General features: G+C 42.4%; 1 protein-coding gene across 13 annotated transcripts in view; it reads right to left on the bottom strand.

Annotated features, from left to right (window-relative positions):
* CFLAR (CASP8 and FADD like apoptosis regulator) overlaps positions 1–21,576 on the bottom strand; it is a 38,888-nt gene extending 17,312 nt beyond the window's left edge. The window contains exons 1-6 of one of the 13 annotated variants that reach the window (XM_038585336.1): positions 21,357–21,576; positions 18,815–19,049; positions 6,006–6,414; positions 3,814–3,919; positions 2,118–2,253; positions 1,041–1,126 (exon numbers count right to left, since the gene is read on the bottom strand). In XM_038585336.1, the coding sequence (XP_038441264.1) occupies positions 1,041–1,126; positions 2,118–2,253; positions 3,814–3,919; positions 6,006–6,367 (690 nt within the window). In that variant the 5' untranslated portion in view covers positions 6,368–6,414; positions 18,815–19,049; positions 21,357–21,576. Of the gene's footprint in view, positions 1–268; positions 1,127–2,117; positions 2,254–3,813; positions 3,920–6,005; positions 6,415–7,307; positions 7,483–14,597; positions 14,829–18,345; positions 18,589–18,608; positions 18,673–18,814; positions 19,050–21,356 lie in introns of those variants that run through there. The other 12 variants (XM_038585345.1, XM_038585339.1, XM_038585337.1 and 9 more) reach the window with 12 other exon arrangements.
* Between the last annotated feature and the right edge of the window lie 495 nt (positions 21,577–22,071).

The raw sequence follows: 22,071 nt of genomic DNA, 5'->3' as shown, positions 1-22,071 counted from the left end.
AGTAGTTAATGTTTTCCTCACACACTCTTATGAAAGGGTTTACAATTTAACCACAAAACTGCACTATGACCTAAGCCTGACTACAAATTCCACATATCTGTATATGGGGATGAGGATATTATAGTAGGATTAACTTCTCAAAATAAAAAACTAACCAAGAACAATTATGATAATACCTTGCACTATTTACTAATATAACAAACAGAAGTGACTATGTTGTATGGTCACAAATCATTCACTCAGTAATATAACTCAATAACACAAACACTTCTGCTGAAAATATTGATATTTATTTTGAATTACTGTAGTAACAAAAGACTGGGAAGCATCTAAATATATACACACAAAAAAGGGTCATACACATTGTGATACATCCAGAAAGTAAAACCATTAGAAACAATGACTAAATAGAGGTGGTCCCATATGACTCATACAGAACAATTTCTAAGAATTCTCAGCTCAGGACAATGGGTACAGTGTTCTACCATTTGCAAAAAAAAAAAAAAAAAAGTGAAATATGATATGTGCATAGATTACCTCTGGATTTTACAGAAGGAAATGGTTAACAACCATTTGGGGAAGGGAATTGGGGTCAGAGAAAACATACTTTAAAAATTCTTTTAGCACACCTTGAAATTTTTGTTGACAAGCATGCCCTACTTACTTATATTTAAAAAGCTAAATTTTCTGAAGACCAAATGAACAGTGAACAAAACATTCAGTTGTATATATGTACAGATACACAAACATGCATAGAAAAAAGACTAGAAGGAAATTTGTCAAGATATTAACAGTTGTTATTTTTAGATGGGATAGAAGTGATTTATTTTCCTTCTTTTATATTTCTCTGTACTTTCCAAATTCTTTCAATGAACACAGGTTAGCTCTGTAAGTATAAGGCATACATATTTTTTAAAATGCACAGTTCTATCATTTTTTTCAGACATTAAATGAAGTACATGCTGTAAGAATATGTATATTCTTATCAAAGTTCTGAAACTGTTTCACGCTGGAATTCCAAACATTTGCTCCAGACTCACCCTTAAGTTACATGAAGGATCCTTTAGACTCAAATTTGGGAATGATGCCTGGAGTGCATTTGTATAATTTGTTCCAGCTCCTTGAGCTGTAAACAGAAGAGAGGTATTGACAAGATTTACAAGCTTTTGTCAAGTGAATATTCAACAGTGGCTCAGTTCAGAGTCAATCATTCTGGGATGGAGCCCTACTTCAGGCTCCTGCTCGGCATGGAGCCTGCTTCTTCCTGTCCCTCCCCCTCTTCCTCTCCCCCCCACCTCTTCTCCCCTTCCCTCTCCCCCTGTTCATGCTCTTCCCCCAGGTGCCCATGCATGTTCTTTCTCTGTCTCTCTCTCCCAAATAAAATCTTTAAAACAAAACAAAAATATCAGATCGGATGACTTTCCCACTGTCATCAAGAAAGGACGAAAAATGCTACATGGACCCTTGGTCTTTTATTGGTCATTGGGGCGTGGGAGGTTATCTGTAGGTCACTGAGTCTCAGCTATGCCCTTTAGGCTGTGACTCTTTGGTGGCAATGGATTGCTAACAGAGCCCATGCTGAGACTGAGTCTAAAAGACAATGGGGGAGGGGTGGCATGAGAAAGAAGGCCAATGTGAGTCTAGCCTTCTTTATGAAGGGAGTCAAGTACCCTTTTCCATGAGGAGGTTTTATGAAACTCAGGACACATGCAGGGCAGTTATGACAGGATGTCATTCAGAATTGGATAGTTGTCAGGCCCAACACTGGAGCAAGACAGAAGGGCTTGGCATATACCCAAAAGCCCTGAGTGTCCACAATGCTGCCAGGCTGTGCAGAAAATGGAGATATAGACTATTTCTTGAAGGTCCAAATGTTAAGAACTTCTTGGCAGGGCTTTGCAGAGGGCTTAGACTCTGTGATCATGGGTGTGGGTAATGAAGTCAGTAGATCTGGGATGTGAAAGATAGAAAGGGATATGATCTCTAGCCATAGGCTAGTGGGGGCTGATGACACTCGGGTTCTGTTCCCTCCACTTATCCAACAAATTTTTACCAACCAAACCCAGTATGCACAGGGTACTTTCCTTAGGCCACAGAGAGGCCAAAATTCTACTTACCAGACTGCTTGTATTTCTGGATTTTTGTCTTCAAGTCTATTCTGTGGATGTTCTTCAGGCATTTTTCTAGTAAATCCAATTGATCTGGAGCAATCAGATTTAGTTTTTCTAATTCGATCACAAGATCTAGGAAACTCTGAAAGAGCCACCAACAAGACACAAATGTCAGTAAGGTTGACTATTAAGCCCCAAATGCAAACCTCAAGCTGTATGATTTGTGACAGCAAGAAAATGTAGTAAGAAGAGCCCCTTCCATGATCTTCAGTGATCCTACACCAGACCTCTCTGCTTTATAGTCCCTCGAAGGCCAGGGGCAAATTACACTCCTGGATTTTACTGAGAAAGAGGTGGTAAGTCTTTTGGTGGACAACTGTACTTAGGTTGGGGATAGACACAAGGGCCATTTTATGTTATCAAGAAGTACCAAGAGAGCAGGCCTAAAAATAAAAACCTCCTGAGGTCATTCTCCTCCAAAAGGCCAGGCTTTCCTAAAAGGGGAAGAGAGAAGATAGCTGGGGGAAAGTTCTTATTAGAAAAATTCCAGTGGGGATCCCTGGGTGGCTTAGCGGTTTTAACGCCTGCCTTAGGCCCAGGGCGTGATCCTGGAGGTCCAGGGTGTGATCCTGGAGGCCCAGGATCGAGTCCCAGAATCGAGTCCCACATTGGGCTCCCTGCATGGAGCCTGCTTCTCCCTCTGCCTGTATCTCTGCCTCTCTCTCTCTGTCTCTCATGAATAAATAAATTAAAATCTTTAAAAAAAAAATTCCAGTAATGTGATTTTGAAGTTCCTAAAATATTTTAATCAATTCTGGACATTCCAACTCATTCTGACTCAAGAGTTACGAGGAAGCAAAATTAAAAAGTGATATTACTACTCACTTGCCCTGGACCAAAGAGACTATTAAAGAACTATATTTCAGAAATACTCATTGCTTTGGCCTTTTATTTCCCTTCTGTTTAACATTTGATTACTGAGGCTCTATATTTACTTTTTAAAATAATCATCAACATGAAAGTGATATAAGTGATTGGCAGATAAACTGATTTAGGGACACCAAAAAGAAGTCCTATTTTTTCATTTTCCTTCCCATCAGATGCATTTGATGGTGGGGGCATCCAGTCGTCCTATATGCCTAGATTTCAGAAACAAACCTACAATTATTAAGGAACATAAGGAAATTCTCAGGTAACAACTTACCAAAGGACCATCCTCAGAGGCAGATCCTTTAAAAATATATTGTGGAATATTCTAGAATATTCACCCCATCTCCACATGGAGCCTAATGACTTCACACTGACCTCAGCTAGCTGAGGGGGGAAATAGATGGCTGTGGGAGGGCAAGACAGGAGTGGACTCGCACTTCCCACGTGTCTGCACTCGGCATGAGCAGATGGGACTTCCTAAACTTCCCAGATGGTCTATCAAATGAGAGAGAGAAACTAATGCAGAAACCCCTCTGGCTTTTATAGAAATAAGATAAATACAAGGATGAAGAAAACACCCAGGGCCACTCTACTTCCTCTCAACTGAGAAACCAATGCTCTTCCCATCAATGTTATTAAGAAAAAACGTTACTCTTCTCACTTCTTACTTTTACCCCCAGCTTGGGCCTCTCCCCACTCTTCACACCTTAGAGACCACAGCCGGCCTTCTGATAGGCTCTTGGGAACATCAACCAAGAAAGAGAAAACTCACCTTATCCTTGGCTACTTTGTTTCGACCCATATGATCCCTCATGAGGAATATTAATGAGGACACATCAGATTTGTCTAAATCATCACCAATCTCTGTCATCAGCACCCTGGAAACCAGACAAGTTTTTAAAGTAAATTCAGATACCATTCCCAGTGAAAACACCAAGAGCCTATGCCTCTGCTATGCCAATAATTAGTTAAAAGACTATTCAGGCCCCCATCTGATACATACCCCCATCAAACAGAAAGCCTAGGCTATCCCAGTAAGATATCTCAAGGGAACTCAAAAAGGAAGTTCATCCTTTCCCCTACTTTCAATAGGAAATAGTACCTCTCTTTCCAACTAACTGTTCTAAAAACAACCCAGAGAATAAAAACTTCCCTAAGGAATCCCCTAGCTCCCCCAGATGTTACAATGAAATAAGTAAAAAACATATATGACTAAGATGGAAGACATAAATAGATTTCGAAGTGATCTTGTCTTCTCTGTTTGACAAGTTCCCAGGTGATGCTGATGCTATATAGACCCAGGCATCATACTTTGAGTCACAAGCTTTTACAGCAAAGTTATACCTGGGGTATCCAACTCAAAGCGTAAAAAGCATGGAGAGCCTGGAGATTGTGACCATCAATGTCTTTGTCTAGAAAGTCCTTCCTGATTCAGTCACCTCTACTCCAGGGGGAGCCACCCTCACACTTTATCTGGGCTCCCAGGACATGCTGTGGTTGGCTTTATTGCCTTGACATTGTCATCACTGCTTAGAAAGCTGTCTTCCCAATTAGGCTCTCAAATTCTTGAGGACAGCTCTCTTCATTTTGCTCTACCGCTGACCAAACACCTGGCATATGTTGATCCAAAAGAAAGGCCACTAAAGAAATGAGTCAATGAATCTAGCATCCCCTCCCACTGCCCAGACTCTCTGCCCAGAGGCTCTGAGGAACTGTCTACACTCACCATAGCAAGGAGACAGGAAATGGAGAGTGCCCTAACTTATTCACTGAAACCCAGTGCCTCTGAAAAAGTTTTAAGAACGTGACAGACATTATATGGTAGTTGAAGACGTAGAAGATGATCAAGAATAACAACAATAATAACGAACTCTTGCACTTATAGAGGGCTTCACAGTTTTAAAAGTACTTCACCTGCTAAATTATCATAATTGATCTTCACCAACATGCTTGTAAAATCAGGTTTCATTGTTTTTAGCTTTACAAGTAAGAAAATGAAGGCCCAACCAATGTTAGTGGTTGGCTCAGCCTGTGTGGCCTGTAGCTAATAGTTCTAGGACTTGAAATAGGCCTCTAGACCTCAAATCTCAGACCCTCTCCAAGGTCTATGCTACTTTCAACTCTCTTTAATATAGTTTTTGATAATACACATCTTCTCCAAAAGTGCATCATTGATATAATTAAAGGTTAGTGGTCTGGGGAAAAAGGAACCATTAATTTAAGGTTACAAAGTATCTTCCTATCTCCAGGAATGCAGCCTTTCTTGTTGCTTCTGTGCTCCTCTGAACCTCCAAGAGAGTAGTCTCTGAACATGAGGAAGGAAAAACTCAAAGATGGTCTGAACTAAAGGGGACTCCAGTGACCATTCCTCTCTGAACTGAAGGGGCCCTACAGCTGGTTAATGGATGGGATGTTCATTCTGCATCCCTGCCCCACTGAGCCTCTGGGGGCAAGGACATTACAGAAATTCAAAGAAAGGGAGTTCACCTCACTAACCTCCTCAGGAGGGGAAAGGCCAAAGGGGACTTGGGAGGGATCACAGAGCTTTGCGAAGGTCAGGAAGATCATTGTCAGACTTGTTATTTCCTTTCTCAGTCTCAGAATTTGCCAGTCTGACATCATAGAAAATAAGCTAGGAAAGACCACTGCAGATCTCACGGCCAGAGGATGGCAAGAATTACGAGCTCTTAGTCATCTCTCTCATTCTGTTCATCAGGCAAATACATAATACCCAGACCTTCCACTTTCTTTATGGTCTTCTACCCAATTACTTTAAGCAAACAGGTTCTAAGAATTCAAAGACTTCAAAGGACTGAAGTAACAGCATAAGGCAGTTGAATCTGTGGGTAAAGAAAGCAACGTGGCTGCTTTTCTTATTTCCTTCATTTCTATTGTTCATAAGCCTACATCACCTCACTCCCTCCCACCAGGTCCAGCCTTGAGAAGAGCTGATGAATTAATTACCTATAGTCTGAAATGAGGCGAGGGTGCCTGAGCAGGTGGGCCTCTACTGCCCTTCTGTCCATCTTGAAAATCCGCTTGAGCAAGTCAAACCGCCTCACTCTGTAGAGCAGCTCAGCCAAGCCCATGGCAGACAGCTCTCCTCTCTCACTTAAAATATCCAGAAGGTCCCTGACAGTAAGTGGAGCAACATCTGCAGCAACGTCCCGGCACAAAAAAAGAAGCATTTCCTTCTCGTCTTCATCAAGTGCCTCTTCGACCTGATGGATGACCTCAGCAGACATTCTGTACAGTGTCATTCCAAAAAACTGCAGTAATAAAACTCCACTCCAGTCAATAAAAGGCCATGAAGCTTCTGTCTTCATTTCTGATGGTTTTCTTCATTTCTTTCAAATTGCTTTCCAAAGGAGTTCTATGGTTAAAAGGGAATTTTTTTAATCCTCTTATCAAAGTAACCAATTGCTAAAATTCAAGGTATAGGCTCTTCCTTTCTTGCTGGTCTCTCTAACCTAGCAGAATAAATTTATATTGTTACGTCTTTAGAGAGTAGGCAAAGCAACTGATCAAAAAACCAAGGCAGGCAAAGAAGATAAACTACATTTTAAAGGAAATGAAACCAGAAACAAATTATCTCCCAAAAATCCCACAGACTTTATCAGAATTTATGAGAATGTCAAAGACGGTAAGAGGAAAGTTACAATGACAGAGTTAATAACTAAATGACATACTAATAACTTTGGTGGAAGGAAGAAGAAAAAGCCCAATGACTAAGCTGCTAACTGGACTAGAAAAACTGGTATCACAGAGTTAAATACCACTTTCGGTGATACCAATAAGGTACATCTGAACAAATACAGGTCTTTTTTTTTTTTTTAAGATTTTTTTTTTAAGATTTTATTTATTTATTTATTTATGAGAGACACAGAGAGAGAGGCAGAGATACAGGCAGAGGGAGTAACAGGCTCCATGCAGGGAGCCCCATGTAGGACTCAGTCCCAAATTCCAGGATCAGGCCCTGGGCCAAAGGCAGGCATTACACCACTGAGCCACCCAGGGATCCCCGCAAATACAAGTCTTGACAAGAAACCTTCTCCAGGGTATCAGATCTACTCTACCCTTTTTCTTCCAGTTGTCTCCTGCCCTAAAACCCCTCAGAAGCAGAAATCTCTGCTGCTATCCTCTCAAAGTCCCGGGTCCTTTTTACAACTTCATCATGAATGCTCACAGTACATGCCACCTTAGCTGAACAAAGTTCTGATCACTGCTTCAGACCCTGAGCCCACAGAAGTGCCAGAGGCCCCTTACTCTCAATACACTGCTTTAGGTCAGCAATTATCACAAGTTTTTGATGATATGAGTGGAAGGAAGGAAGTAGAACAGAAAATCTGGGGAAAGTTCTTGATCCAGGGCTGGACTTGGGTGGGAGCAATGGGAGGTAATGCCAAGGACATATTCTTAATTGCTTCCATTGAAACTCAACCTAAAAAAAAAAAAAAAAAGAAAATCAACCTATTCTTTCTCAAAATTTAAGTTACAAATGGTAGTCATTATCTACTCCATAGTTTCATAGCTGTATTTTTAAAGATTTTGTCTATTTGAGAGAGAAAGAGAGATAGCAAAAGAGAGCATGAGCAAGGAGGTGAAGGAGAAGCAGGCCCACCCATTACCCTCGCGGAGCAGGGAGCCTGCTACAGGGCTCAGATCCCAGGACCCCGGGATCATGACCTCACCTAAAGGCAGATGCTTAACCAACTAAGCCACCCAGGTGCCCTTATAGCTATATTTTATGTTAAGTAAACTCTTGTGTTCTGAGAGAGTATCTTGTCTATTTCTGTTAGACAACATTTTAAGATTAAAGTACATCGTAGCAGAAAAAAAAATGGAAACACAACCCCATTAAGAGCTGCTGTTACTATGTATTTGTGTACAAGTGTATTGCTATATTTATCTAACTATGTTTAATGAAAGGAACACTGAAGCTATTTTATTTATGTACAATTCCAGTCCACAATAGATTTGAGGCATCTTATAATAGCAACAATAAGTACAAGAAAAATTTTATATGAGACAAGGGGGAAAAATTAGGTTAAGAAACTATTAAGTTAGAATGTCAAAATGGGGTGGAAGGATAGAGAAGACAAAGCAAATATACAGGCCAGAATGGCCTAAACAGATTTTAGCAGACTGTAAATTTGTCCCTGAGTTTCCTGGCAGTCAAAGTGAAAAGAGGTATAAGGGACATTAAATAGTTCTTGCTGTCGAAGACAAAAAGACAAAATAGATTCTTAGAGTAAACACAATTTATAGAGATCCAGAGTTCCCCATCAATTAAAATAATAAGCATTTTCAGTGTCTAAAAGTAACAAAATCAAATTTATTTTAACTTTTATTTCAAAAATTTTAAATGCCTTATTTTAAAGTAGACCATTCATTTATATCTTCCACATTGGCTAAATGGGTGAGGTTTTTTTTTTTTTTAAGATTTTATTTATTTATATTCATGAGAGACACACAGAGAGAGACAGAGACACAGGTATAGGGAGAAGCAGTTTCCCTGTGGGGAGCCTGATAAGGGACTCAATCTCATGACCCCAGGATCATGACCTGAGCTGAAGGCAGATGTTCAACTACTGAGCCACCCACGTGCTCCTAAGTGGGTGAGTTCTTAATAAAAATAGACATTTTACCTAATGGATAGTTGTTAATAAGTATTAGTGTGTCTATGCCAATCCCCTGCCCATTCATCCAAACTTCACTTAAATATGGCCATTATGAATAACTGGAGAAATGGAATTTACTAAATGACTGCTCAATGAAAGTAGAAAAACTGGCACTCAGACTACTTTATTTTTTTTAATCTGAAAGCTTAATAACAATTTTATGCATCCCAGAGATCCTACATTTATACTTTCTTTATTCCCAGGCTAACAATCCTTTAGCCTAACCACTAGTTTCTGTGGAAGGAAGGTGAGTATTTTTTTCTATTGACTAAAAATCACAATTTTGCTAGTAGTTGTTATAAATCAACCTATAAAATATTCATACACACCAGAAGGTATAAAATAAGTCAGAAGTCATTAAACACAAGAGGAATAAATGAGATGCTATCCAAATTCACATGACTTAAATGTTTCCTATTTTTAAAAACAGTAGTCAACTTTTGTAATTCATAGTCATCAATGATATAACAATGCCGTCAAGAGTTAACCAGAATTAGATAATCATTTTTTTAAATGTTATCTGCTAAAAAAAAAAAAAAAAATCTGTTCAGTTCATTCCTTCCAACCATTATGCTAGGACTGCTTTCTGCCAGTCACGCACACCCAGCAAGAGAACTGGCATGCTGTCTTCCCTCTGTACTAATGGAGGTATAGTTTGGCAGCAAAATCCAAATTACTCAGTGGTAGCATCTGGCATATTCAGAAAAAATATCAAAAGGAAAACTACAGATCCTGTACTGAGTCAGACCAACCTGCAGCAAAATTCCAGTGTCTATATGTTAGGGTGGTGTTGAGACAGTTAATTGTAGCTAAAGATGACAGGCACTTGAGAAAGAAGAACATGAAAGGGAGAAGTAGAGTTAGGGTCCAAGTAATCACTACTTTGTTGGGGTTTCTTTTCATCCCAAACCAAGAAATAAAAATCACTCTCAAACTAGGAAAGCCTCTAAGATCCTCAGAAGCAAGCTCAAAACCACCCCACAAGGCACAACCCAAGATATATAAGACATCCATTCTGCTGGAGGCAAGTTCATGCTTAAAAACTGTCATGCACAAAATAAAAATCACCATGGTGGTAGACAACACAAATAAAATTCACATCTGAAGAATCTAAATCTGAAAGAATTTAAATAAATATGAAAACTTTCAAGAAAAATAAGGAAAATTTTCAATACAAGAGGCTTAATCAATAGTTCTCAATCAGTGGCAGTTTTGCCCCTCAGGGGACATTTGAAAACGTCTTGAGACATTTTTGGTCCTCTGGCCAGGGATGCTGCTAAACATCCCTTGATGTACATTCCCCACAATAAAGAATTATCCAATTGCAAACACCAATAGTGCCAAGATTGAGAAACCCTGCACTAGATAATATGAAAAAACTGGCTAACATAAACAATCAAATGAATTTATAAATTTAATATAAGTACAATCAAAAAATTTTTTAAAAATTGCCGCAGACTGTGGCAAGCTGATTTTAAATCTATGTGAAGGAGAAGGTCCAAGAATAACCAATACAAGTTTTAAGAACAACCAGTTGGAAGAAGTTACCTTACCAGGTATCAAGGTTTTATACAAATGTAATATGGCATGGGGATATAAAATAAAGCAACCAATACAGAAGTGAGAACCCAGAAATCAACCCACACACAGATGACTAAAGTGGTCCTACCAATCAATAGAGAAAGGAAATTAATGTCCAAAAATGGGATGGGACAACTGGTTATCCGATGCATATGGGGTGGGGGGAATTGGGATCCTTTTCTTACATCATTTATAAGCCAACTCTACTTGTACCTATAGCACCCTGAAAGATCTTGTCTCAGCCAGGGCAGTGGGGAATCAGGAGGCTTTCCCTGGGAGTGCTGGACTCACCTGTATGGAAGTGACCCAGAGTTCAGAAAGCAGCCAACCATCCCATCTGCTTCCAACACCTCCAAAGCTGCTGCCCAAATCCCTATCTCACCACCATCATGCTTGCCAACAGAGAAACTAAGAAAAGCAGCCAGCTATTGGCTTCTACCTCACTTCTGTTTACACATCTTACCTGAATGTGCCTAGTTGGCTAGTTCACATCCTAGTTGTAGAAGAGTCTAGGAAATGCAGTCTGTAACTTTCCATCCTCTAGATAGAGATGAGAATGAGCACCAGCTGACCTTAGCCACACAGAAGGAAAATCTATGAGGACATTTATACCTTCTTTGTGGTTAAAGCCTGTGCAAGAACCCCAGTGTCTGACTCATAGTAGGCATTCAATATTTGTTGAATGAATCAATGAATAAATGGAGTTTCACAAATTCCTTCCAGGTAAAGACCTCATTCACTCCTTTTCTCCTCAGACTAGACCTAGAGCACATGTGAACTCTCTCTCTCTGAGCAGCACCTTCAATTATCTTGCCTTTTGCCTCCTGACCACCAGCTCTGCAACACCTTCGACATATGACTGGTCCTGGCTTGCCAGGACTTTCCAGTTCTAGCACTTAAAGTCCTATCTGTGTCCTCAGGACACTCCGCACTCCCAGGAGTCTCAGGATGGTTGGCCACCCCAGTATCCCATCTTCTGTCGGTGAGCCTCCTCCACTCATACATTTTAAGTAGCAAGTCATGCTGAAGAAAGGGGGAAAGATCACACCAAACCCTGGTGGCTTACAGCCAGAGCTGGCCCCTTATTGCTGCTCAGCAATTGCTTTGACAGAACCTTGGTCAGCTCCTTTCCCACCTCTGCCTGACAGCTCCAACCTTCTCAGCTTTCTTGTACCTAAACACCACCCACTGGTGCCATTTCTTATCAGTTGACCTTGCCACTTATCAGGACCAAGTTCCCACAATCTTCCACTTTCCCACTATGGGGCCAGCACCTTCTGTCCCTCACCTTGCCAGGGCCATCCACTCCCTGTGTGCCCTCCTGTCTCCATGAGCCCCTACAACCACTCTTTCATCAACCTCTGTCTGCCTCCAGCTTGTAACATGTTCAAGTCTTTCTCATCTTAAAAAAAAAGAAATAAACTGAAAAAAAAAAAAAAAAAACCTTACACCTGGGATCCTGAGGCCAACCACCCTTTCACTTTATTTCCCTTCATGTAAAGCTAGAACCTCATGAAGAAAGAGTCTGCACTCAGAGCTTCAATTCCTACAACTTCAAATCACTCCTCAATATGCCCCTACCTGCATCCTCCCTCTTGCTGTACCTTTTACATAAGGACACTCAGTAACAAGCCATACTGAAACAAGACAAGAAAAATCAGTAAACTAACACTGTGTCTATTTTAAATTCTGATATTTTGTTCATTGTGAATTTTTTGCACGAGTGTCAATTTCTTTCAAAACATTGCACTAAACTTTATCTTGATTATTAAGTTTTTGAGCACCCTCTTAAAGGTTGTGCCTGAGGCGAGTGCCTCACTCTGCTTACCCTAGTGTCCCAGTCCTGACAGTGGCTCTTGTAGGGGACTTGGTGACCTCCTAGTGGCCACATTCCAGGGTCACCTGACAGTTCTCTTTTACCTGGGTATTCTATCCCATCTGATACTGCTGATTAATCCCTACTGGAAACTCTTCTCCTTTGGCTTACCTCACACCACTATATTCTACACAGTCCCTCCCTAACCTTCTCTGAGTCCTCAGCACCCTCCGTCTGCACCTGTTACTTAAATGAGGATAAATATCCTCATTTAAGGAAAAAATATACATTAAAACATAAACATCCTCATTTAAGGAACACCTATCTCTCACCCAGATTTTTCCCTGGCCTTTCTGTTTTCCTTGTCTATGGTCTCAACCCCTCCAAATCAATCTCCTATCAGAATGAACTTTCTGAAGTTCACACTTGAACTAAGTCATTTTCCTAATTTAAATCTTCCAGTGATTCCTCATCTCCCATTGCAGGTTCCAATTTTCTTTGCATTCAAGGCCCTTTGTGGTCCAGCAACTGCCCCATCTCTCATTAATACACACTTGGCACATTTGGCTTCCACCTAACCCCAACACAGAGCTCTTTCCTATGCCTCTATGCTTTTGCTTGGAATACCTTCTTCCACTTCCTGTCTAGCAAAAACACTTCTCAGGTCTCATACTGTGTAAAACTTTCCTGGGAAGAACTCACACGGACTTGGCCAATAACTTCTTTGTATCATCACAGTGCTATGGACATACCTCCCTAGTACCCAGCATTGACCCCAAGAGGTGACAGTAAAATGTGGTTAACTTAAGTCAGGCTTCTCAATCTTTCTCACAGAATGTCAACTTTGCCTCCAAAGTGTCTGGTATCCAAAGTACATGACATTCTCTGTAATCAGTAACACGGCCACCAGCATGACTAGTTCCCATCATACCTTAACTTATCCAAAGACATACTGAATATTCCATTCTTTGTACTGCTTCTCTACCTGAAGCAAAGCCATGGCATGGCAATGAAAACAAGCATGGCCATAGTATGAATGTAAATGTAATTTCCCAGCAACACCATAAAACTGGGTAGTGATGGAGAATAGCCAGCCTCGCCAGCTGCAGAAACTAGCATGTAAACAAGGAACTGTCAGGTGTCTGAAAATACCCACTGAAACATGAACATAAAGTCCCTAAAAGAGTCACCCAAAAGACTCTGAAAGGATCAAGAAGGGGTTACATGATCCTGGGCAAAAAGAATGTGGCTATCTCATGTAGTTCTGTGATGTCATTTCAAACCAGAACCCACCTTCCTTCTCTGTGTACAGAATCTGTGGAGGTGGGTTGTGTGTGTAACAATTCAAGCAGCTAATATAATGAACCCATCTTTCTTCTTCCATTTGAGACATTTTAAACCTAAGATAGTGCATGAAATGCCATTTTGCATAACACCCCCACACACAGAGAGATATTTAAAATGAGGTTTATAAATAATAGATCATCATGTGGTTCCTGATTTCTGAAATGTTGCAGATACATACTCAAACATAGTCTAGATGACCATGTAGGCTGAGCTCAAGGCTAAGCCATGAACACTTTCCAATTTGAGATGTTACTGACCATTATTATGCGTCAGTAGCTAAAAATATACATTAAAACATTATTTAGCTTCACAAGTCATCATTTCACTTATAGCAAATTGCCCACAAACAACAGATAATCTCAACTATAAAATGACATAAAATTAGAAGATACTTTTATAAAGTTCTTTGATGAGGCTCAGTCCCATGACTCTCAGGGAAGCTCCCACAAATGCCAACATAACATGACCTCCAATCACCTCCCTGATCTGTAACATTTGCACAGAAGTTGTAGAAAATGAGAGGATGAAAGAACCACAGAAAAAGAAAGGATCTAGATGGAGAGTATGAAACATCCATTTGGCAACAAAAACATACCCAGAATCACCAGGCGCAATAAAAGTAAATCCATTTAATGCAATGGTCCACTCCATCTTTCTTTTTAAAGACTTTTTTTTTTTATTTGAGAGAGAGAGAAGGAGAATGCACGAGCTAGGGGAGAGGTAGTGAGAGAGGAAGAAGTAGACTCCCACTGAGCAGGGAACCCAACGTGGGACTCAATCCCAGGACTTGGGATCATGACCTGAGCCAAAGGCAGACACTTAACCGACTAAGGCACCCAGGTACGCCATGGCCCATTCCATCTTAACCAAAGTTAAACTTCCATGAGGGCAAAGTTCTCCAACGTAGCCCAAGTACCTAAGAGTAGCTCCCCAAGAATACCTAAGAGTTCTGCCCGACTTGTAATTTAACTCATGACAAATAAATATCTCAGTGTTCTCTGGACAGAGCTTTTCTGTCCCAACCTTTTTGTTTAAGTATTTTCCTCCATTTGGAAAGCCCCTTTCCTCCTCCCAGTCTCCACCTATTGGAATTCTATCCCATCTTTCAAGGCTTCTCTTCCATAAGCTTACCTTGATCCCTAAGTCAGGTCATTTCCCACTGCTCTGTAGCACTGTTTTTACTCTCTTCCAATATTTATCTTATTCTAGTTGGGTATCTATCATATGTGGTAAAGTCCTTGAGGATAGGTAGGTCCTCCTTCATGTTCATTAGGCTGTGGTGCATCTGGCCAGGCCTGTCAAGCTCACCCCCCCAAGAACAGACTGGTCATGATTACACAGCTCCAGCAAGCCCGCACATGTGTGATGCCTACTCATCCTTTCGTAACCTACAATGAAGCAAGACAGAGCTGGTGTTGCTGTAGATATCATGCTTGGAACCTGGCTGTTAGATCCAGGAAACAGCTTGTGAAAGGAAGCTTTGTAAATATAGGAACAACAATGCAATTGTTTCAGAATGGCTTACAGTGTGACTGCAAGATCCTGGTGAGCCGCCATGCAGGGCATCCTACATGCTGGCAGGACCTCATCTTGAACAGGCCAAATCCAGTGTCTCTAGCCAGACTCACCGGACAGCCCCTGGCCTTTTAACAAAAGGTATATCTCCTGTTCCTTTAGTTAAAATTCTATCCTTTGCACTTATCACAATTACTAAAACTACAAGATTTATGTTCAGGATTTTCATTTTTGCCAAACCTCTGGGCCAGTCCTCTGTGTGTGGTATAAATCTCCTATGATGGCCTCAAAAGTGCCTAAATTTAAAGAATTTTTTCCTCAATAGGACATCACCAAAATTACTAATACCTTGTATGAGATGGTATAAGACACAACTAATTGTCCATGAGCTATCACTTTTTCACTCATGTTATTGAGAAACAGCCATAGGACAGTGTGAAGCATTTACTACATTCATCAATTTACTCTGAGGCTTCAATTTCCTCAAAACAACAACAGGCAAAGCTGAGTTTGAGCAAGATTCCAAATTTCAATGCTTCAGCAAAGCCTGAGTTCAGAGATCAGATCTTAATCCCAAGTACTGCAAAGGAGGGCTGTGACCTAGCCTCAGTTCTTTGTAGGTATCTGAACCATTTAGTGTCATCTTTATCACCATGCAATCACAATCAGGAAAATATACAATCCTTCTCTAAGTTTTTATCAAAGGAATCTAAGGCTCAAGAAACAACCCTCTGTGGGGTGCCTGGGTGGCTCAGCGGTTGGTATCTGCCTTTCGCTCGGGGCTTGATCTCGGGGTGCTGGGATCAAGTCTTGCATGGAGTCCCGCATCAGGTTCCCTGCTCAGTGGGAAGCCTGCTTCTCTCTCTGCCTGTGTCTCTGCCTGAATCTCTGTGTCTCTCATGAATAAATAAATAAAAATCTTAAAAAAAAAGAAACAATCCTCTATGTCCAAGGTATCAATTATGCCCCACTAAAATAAAATATTTAGCAGACATTTCTCTGCCCTGAAGCCCATTTATACAAGACTAGCTTGAATTAAAAATTCAACCAAGCAGGTATATTTGCTCAGTTTATATAATGGATTCTCCAAGGTTGGCCCATCAGGAGATAGTCCTGTTCAAAATCATAAGTCACCTATAATACCAGAGATATACAGATCTTGCAATTCTTTTTACACAGCATTCTTTTTTCTAATTACAAAAAGTACTACTTGTGTGCTACAAGAAAACCTGGAAAATGGAGAAAAGTACAGAAGAAAATAAAAATTCCCCATTTGCTCCAGCCCCATCACTATCTCTGGTATCTATTAAATGGTACCCAGCTTCTGATCTCCTGTCTGCTCCCACTTTCTAGGTTCCTTGACATTCCAGTTGACAACCCACCTAAAAGATAGACTAAGTAAATGTAGGTGCTCAGTAAATGCTGAATGAAGGAATTCACTTATTATTGATTTATATTATTCAACTTTGTTTTTTAAATAAATTTTTATTTATTTATGATAGAAAGAGAGAGAGAAAAAGAAGCAGAGGGAGAAGCAGGCTCCATGCACCGGGAGCCTGACGTGGGACTCGATCCCGGGTCTCCAGGATCGCACCCTGGGCCAAAGGCAGGCGCCAAACCGCTGTGCCACCCAGGGATCCCTATTTTATTCAACTTTGAATCAAGCTTTGGTCATTCTTGCAAGGAATTTGGTTTATTCATAGTTAGTATCCAAACAAGATTTGTCATGTCCCTACTCTTTAGAACAAAATTAATGATTATTAAAACTATACTTTCTGGAAGCTTCAAGTAAAATCCAAAACCAAAACCAAACAAAAAAGATATAGTAAGCTAAATGGAAGATCCAAAAGAAGTTTAAAAAAAAAAAAAGAAAAAGCTCAAGAATTTGACAGCTAGATAAGGAAGCTTGGGTTCCCACCTATAAAATCAAATAATAGAAGGAAGCCATTAGCCTGAAGAACATTTTAAACCTTGGAGTAAGTAGCTATGAGGATTTTTTAAAATTACATTGAAAAATTTCAGTATAGGGATCCCTGGGTGGCACAGCGGTTTGGCGCCTGCCTTTGGCCCAGGGCGTGATCCTGGAGACCCGGGATCGAATCCCACGTCGGGCTCCCGGTGCATGGAGCCTGCTTCTCCCTCTGCCTATGTCTCTGCCTCTCTCTCTCTCTCTCTGTGACTATCATAAATAATAAATAAAAATTAAAAAAAATTTCAGTATATAGATATTAATGTAAATAAAGTGGGTTAATTTCTCCAATTGAAGAGTTCACTGCAGAAGACACAAACCATCTTGAATATATAGATGAATGTGGTATCACATGGGTGAAGGTTAGTTCTTCTAAGTACTAAATTACCAAAGATTATAACCCCAATAGGAGGAAAACAACAAAGAAGCTGTTTGCCTGTTTTGCACAAAAATTTAAATAAAGACAAAGTGGCTAAAAGCAGAGATCATCAGAGAAAGAAGCAGTTTCATCTGCAAAGAATATATATACATATTGTGTATATGTATATATATATACACACATATATATACATACACACACATAGACATATATATTCATTCATTTGTATGTACTTGGAGTCAAAGAAGAAATTACTTCTCTGAACCCAGAATTGAGGGAGAAAAAACTTTGGGGCCATATGAACAAGCAGATGAATTAAATGGAAATTATGGATACATATGTTCTCAAAAACAAGGAAAGTGGTCATTAGGAAAAAAATCTTTCATTAGAAACACTGATGCTAGAGGCGAATGAAATTCCATCTGAGAAAAGCATAGATGTTAATAGAAAAAAATAAACACCAGTTCTGATATGCAATTGAAGACACAGCATCATACAAAATAAGAAAAAAAATATTTTAAAACACTTAGAAGTCTGTATGTAAGTGCATTAAATGTCTGAAAAAGACATTAAACACTGCAACCTTCTCTTATCTTAGGGAATGGGCTCCTGAGGGCTTTCTCTATTCACTTTGCAGGTACTTAAACACAGATAATCACAATACAACTTCACTGAAAAGTTTCTGAAGAAAAGTATTTACAATACAGAGTGTTAAGTGCAATCATATGGTAAGCGTAAAGACAGCCACCGTGTGTATGAAAGTATAGAGAAAGGGGACACGTGGTGGTGGGTTATGAAAGCTTCTGAGAGGAGGTGACAGGAGCTGAACATAAAGGAGAAATAGGGCATTGCAAGAACGATAATGTTTGTTATCTCACTGATATATAGTAAGGAAAGCAAGAATGAGTGTAATTACGTAGGCGTTGCCCTCTGTTATCTGTCATTATTTCTCCAACGTGGCCCAACAGTCTTCCCCCCATTCGTGGCTGTCAGCGGCCCCTGGGACGGCTACCTACCTGTGTAGGTAACTGCTCGGTCTCCCCTAACCGCTCTGTGAGCTCCTGGGGGGTAAGGAACCAAGTTCAGATCCATCTCTAGGTCCCCAGCGCCCAGAACTCGGCCTGGCCCATAGGAGCTCAATAATGTTGGTAGGATTACATCAAATCAAAGGAGAGGAGGCAGTTCAGTCCATAAACACGAGTTTAATTAGCCTTTGGGGCCCAAAAGAAAGAAAGAACCAAACGGAATCCATTCCTGAGATTTTAAAAAAGTGACATGCCTGGTGATCTGACTGCCGCAGGTGAGTCCCCAGAAGGCTCCAGAACAGGCCAGAAGGGCTAAAAAAGCGGTTCAATCCTTTTCCGGGGGGTGGGGGGTGGGGGTGGGGGTCGGGGACAGTGTCCTTCCACCCCCGGAGCCCAGGCGACTCCAGCACGACGCGCAGGTCGAGAGAGGAGGGGCGGACGGGATTCTTAGTCTACTCACGCCCGGGCAGCCCGGCTCCCGCCCGACCTCGGGCGGGGGTGAGACCCGCCGCTGACCGACTCGCAGCTCCGGGAAGCAGGCCTTGCGGGTATTCCAGAGACTGGGCGTCCGCGTCGCCCCGCTCGGCAGGTGCACCCTCCAGCGGGCTCCCGACGGCCGCATCCAGCTAAGTCTCTGCGCGCCTCTTCCAGGCAGCCCACAGGAGACACGGTTCGAGAACTCTCCGCCCCCGCACCTAAAAAACACTCCGCAAGCGTACGTGGGGCAGTCCCGAAACTCTTCTTTGTCTAAGCAAAGCGCCACGTGGAACTCGGGGGAAATTACGTGCTGTTGGCGGAGAATGAGTGGGTGCTGCGGCTGTGCCCCCATGTCCTGGCAGGGAGCGGGGCTGTGTGACTCAAGTGCCCCAGGACCAAAGCTATTTTGGTTTCGAGCTTCCACTAAGCCCCTGCTACTGCCGGAAAAAAAAAAAAAAAAAACCACCAAAAAAAAAAACAACACACAAAAACCCTGCCCGAGACTATACTCCCACCCACTCCCCCAATCGCGGGGTGCAAGGTGCACCCCACTCCTGCAGACCTGCAGGCGGCTTCACCGTCGAAAATGGGTGCAAGCTAGTAAGGAATATAGTGTTAAAGCGAAGTGCAAATGTCAGTTACAAACAGAAATAGAAAACGTGAAGTCGTAAGAAAAAGCCATTTTAATCAGGATACGCATCTCAAAAGCTGAAAGCAAAACAAACGTTAACATGAAAAGTGAGGGCAGCCTGGTTTAGCGCCGCCTTCGGCCCAGGGCCTGATCCTGGAGACCCGGATCATGGCCCACGACAGGCTCCCTGCTTGGAGCCTGCTTCTCCCTCTGCCTGTGTCTCTGCCTCTCTCTCTCTCTCTCTCTCTCTCTCTCTCTCTCTCTCTCTCTCTGTGTGTGTGTGTGTGTGTGTGTGTGTGTGTGTATTCTAACGAATAAATAAAGAAAACCTTTAAAAAAAATACGTGAAAAGTAAAAATTTCCGTGTGACATTCAAGATCCCCTTCCAAACCCGAGTCTTTTCTTTTGCCTTCTTTGTAGTTTTGGAGTTCAGCCAAATTTTCTCCCAATGAAACTTTTTTTTTTTTTTTTTGTAAGATTACTTAGGGGGAACCATGGAGGGAAAAATACCAAAAATTCTGTTCCACTTCTCTGAAATATCTTACCTAAACTAGGCCAAGCCCACCAGAGCCCAGTCTTAGTTTTAGATTATCCGGGTTTGTCGGTGACATATTCCATCTCTTTGTTGTCATTACCGTCTCATCGTGTAAGTAAATTTCAAATGTCAACAACAAATGAAAATAATTCGGGGTTTTAGGGCCTTTTACTAACCCGCGCCCTACTCATTTCCTGTTCCCTAGGGCCAAAACACTCTTCCGTGGCCTTTGTTCTATTGCTTTCCCCTGTAATGTTTTTCCTTTTTCCCCCCTGTAATGTTTAAAAAGAACTTGTCCTTCTGCCCAAATCCGGACACTATCAAGCAGGTACATCTTGAAATCAACATTTCCCAGCTCTGGGGAGCCTGGGTGGCTGGGCGGTTGAGACCAGGTTGAGACCTTGGGCTCAGGGCATGATTCCAGAATCCGGGATCGAGTCCCACCCAGCTCCCTGCCAGGGGCCTGCTTCTCCCTCCGCCTATGTGTGTGTCTCCTTCCCAGTCCTTTTGAAGGAGGGGCAAGGCGGGGCGCGGGGCGCAAGTCCATGGGACGGCTTTACAAACACCTTGCCCAGTCATTCCAAACTTTAGCAAAAGAAGTTTCCTTGCAATTTCTCAAGATCTGTTGGTCCCCTGTTGTGAAAGGCAACCCTTGACCTACTTCACCAGACTGTTGCGATAAAGTAAAAATTCCTGCCGGGCGGGCTGCTTCTGCAGAGACACGTAATCACGGAGGGGGGAAAAAGGCTCATCATCAGCTTTTCGAAAGTTAATTGCCAAATCTTTGGAACAGTTTACCCCAAGAATTGAGCCACCTGCACAAAGAGGATTTTAAGCAACGTTTACTCGTCCCCTGGAGTAAGCTCGTCCTCTGGAGCTTCGATGTGGGGCAAGGGTTACGCGGGCCCGGGCGCGCCTGGCAGCGGCGGGGGCGGCGGGGGCGGCGGGGGCGGCGGCAGCCCCGGGTGGGGGCCCCGCGGCCGAGCAGGTCGGGCGGGCGCCCGCGGGAGGGAGCCGGCAGGAGGACCCTAACCGAGGGATCGTCCGCCAGGAGGCCGTCTGCTCCCCTAACCGTGACCTGGCGGGTGCCCCCGGCGGCCGAGCAGGGCCCGCGGGCCCGGGCGGAGGAAGCCAAGGGAGGACCCTAACCCGGGGATCGTCCGCCAGGAGCCCGTCGGCTCCCCTAACCGAGGCCTGGCGGCCCCCGCCCCAGGTCAGCTCCGGAAGGAGCTAGTGCAGCAGCAGCGGCGAGGGGCGGGAGGGGCGGGAGGGGTGGCCCCCGAGGCCCTCCCCGGCTGGCTGGGTGGGCCCGCGCCCGGGGGGAGTCGCGAGCCGGGGGAGCAAGCCCTGGGCACGTACCAGCCTGCTTACCGCGGGACTCTTCTCGAGCTGCGCCCTATCGACTTCGCTGGCGATGACGCCCCAAAATCCCGAGCAAGATGGAGAAAAGGAAACCGAAAGCTTGAGCCCGCAAACGGACGTGTCGCCTCCCTGCTGGCCCGCCTCCATTGGCCTTTCTCCCTCGAGGCGTCTCTCGGCGTTCATGCTGGGGAGGTTTGGTGACCGACGCTCCCTGGGTCGGGCCCAGACACCCCCTTAGCCCCCCACTCACCAGCCCCCAGTGAGCCCCTGTGAATTAAAGCACTCCTGTGCCACAGCCAACCAGCTGTTAATCCCCTCCACTGTGTAGGGGAGCAGACTGTGGCCGCAAATGGGTCTCTGTGGCACGTGGATTACTTTAGGGGATTATTTTTGAGAAACAAGACTCTGGAAGGAACTTTGACCCTCCCTATAACTGTGTATAGATAGTATATATTTGACTGATTATATATATAAATATATATATGATTATATATTGATTATATCTGAATATATATATTATATAACTGATTGTATTTTATATATATATAAAGAACTTGTCCTATATATGTTAAGATTTATATATATCTTGTCCTTCTATATATCTATCTATATATATCTGAACATAGATATATAGAAGAACAAGACATATATATATATAGAAAGACAAGATATATATATATATCAAAAAGATACATACATATATATAGAAGAA

This window comes from Canis lupus, chromosome 37 (genome assembly GCF_011100685.1).
Source record: "Canis lupus familiaris isolate Mischka breed German Shepherd chromosome 37, alternate assembly UU_Cfam_GSD_1.0, whole genome shotgun sequence".
Lineage (NCBI taxonomy): Eukaryota > Metazoa > Chordata > Mammalia > Carnivora > Canidae > Canis > Canis lupus.
Note: the sequence above shows the minus strand (reverse complement) of the source record. Positions and strands in the feature narration are given on the sequence as shown.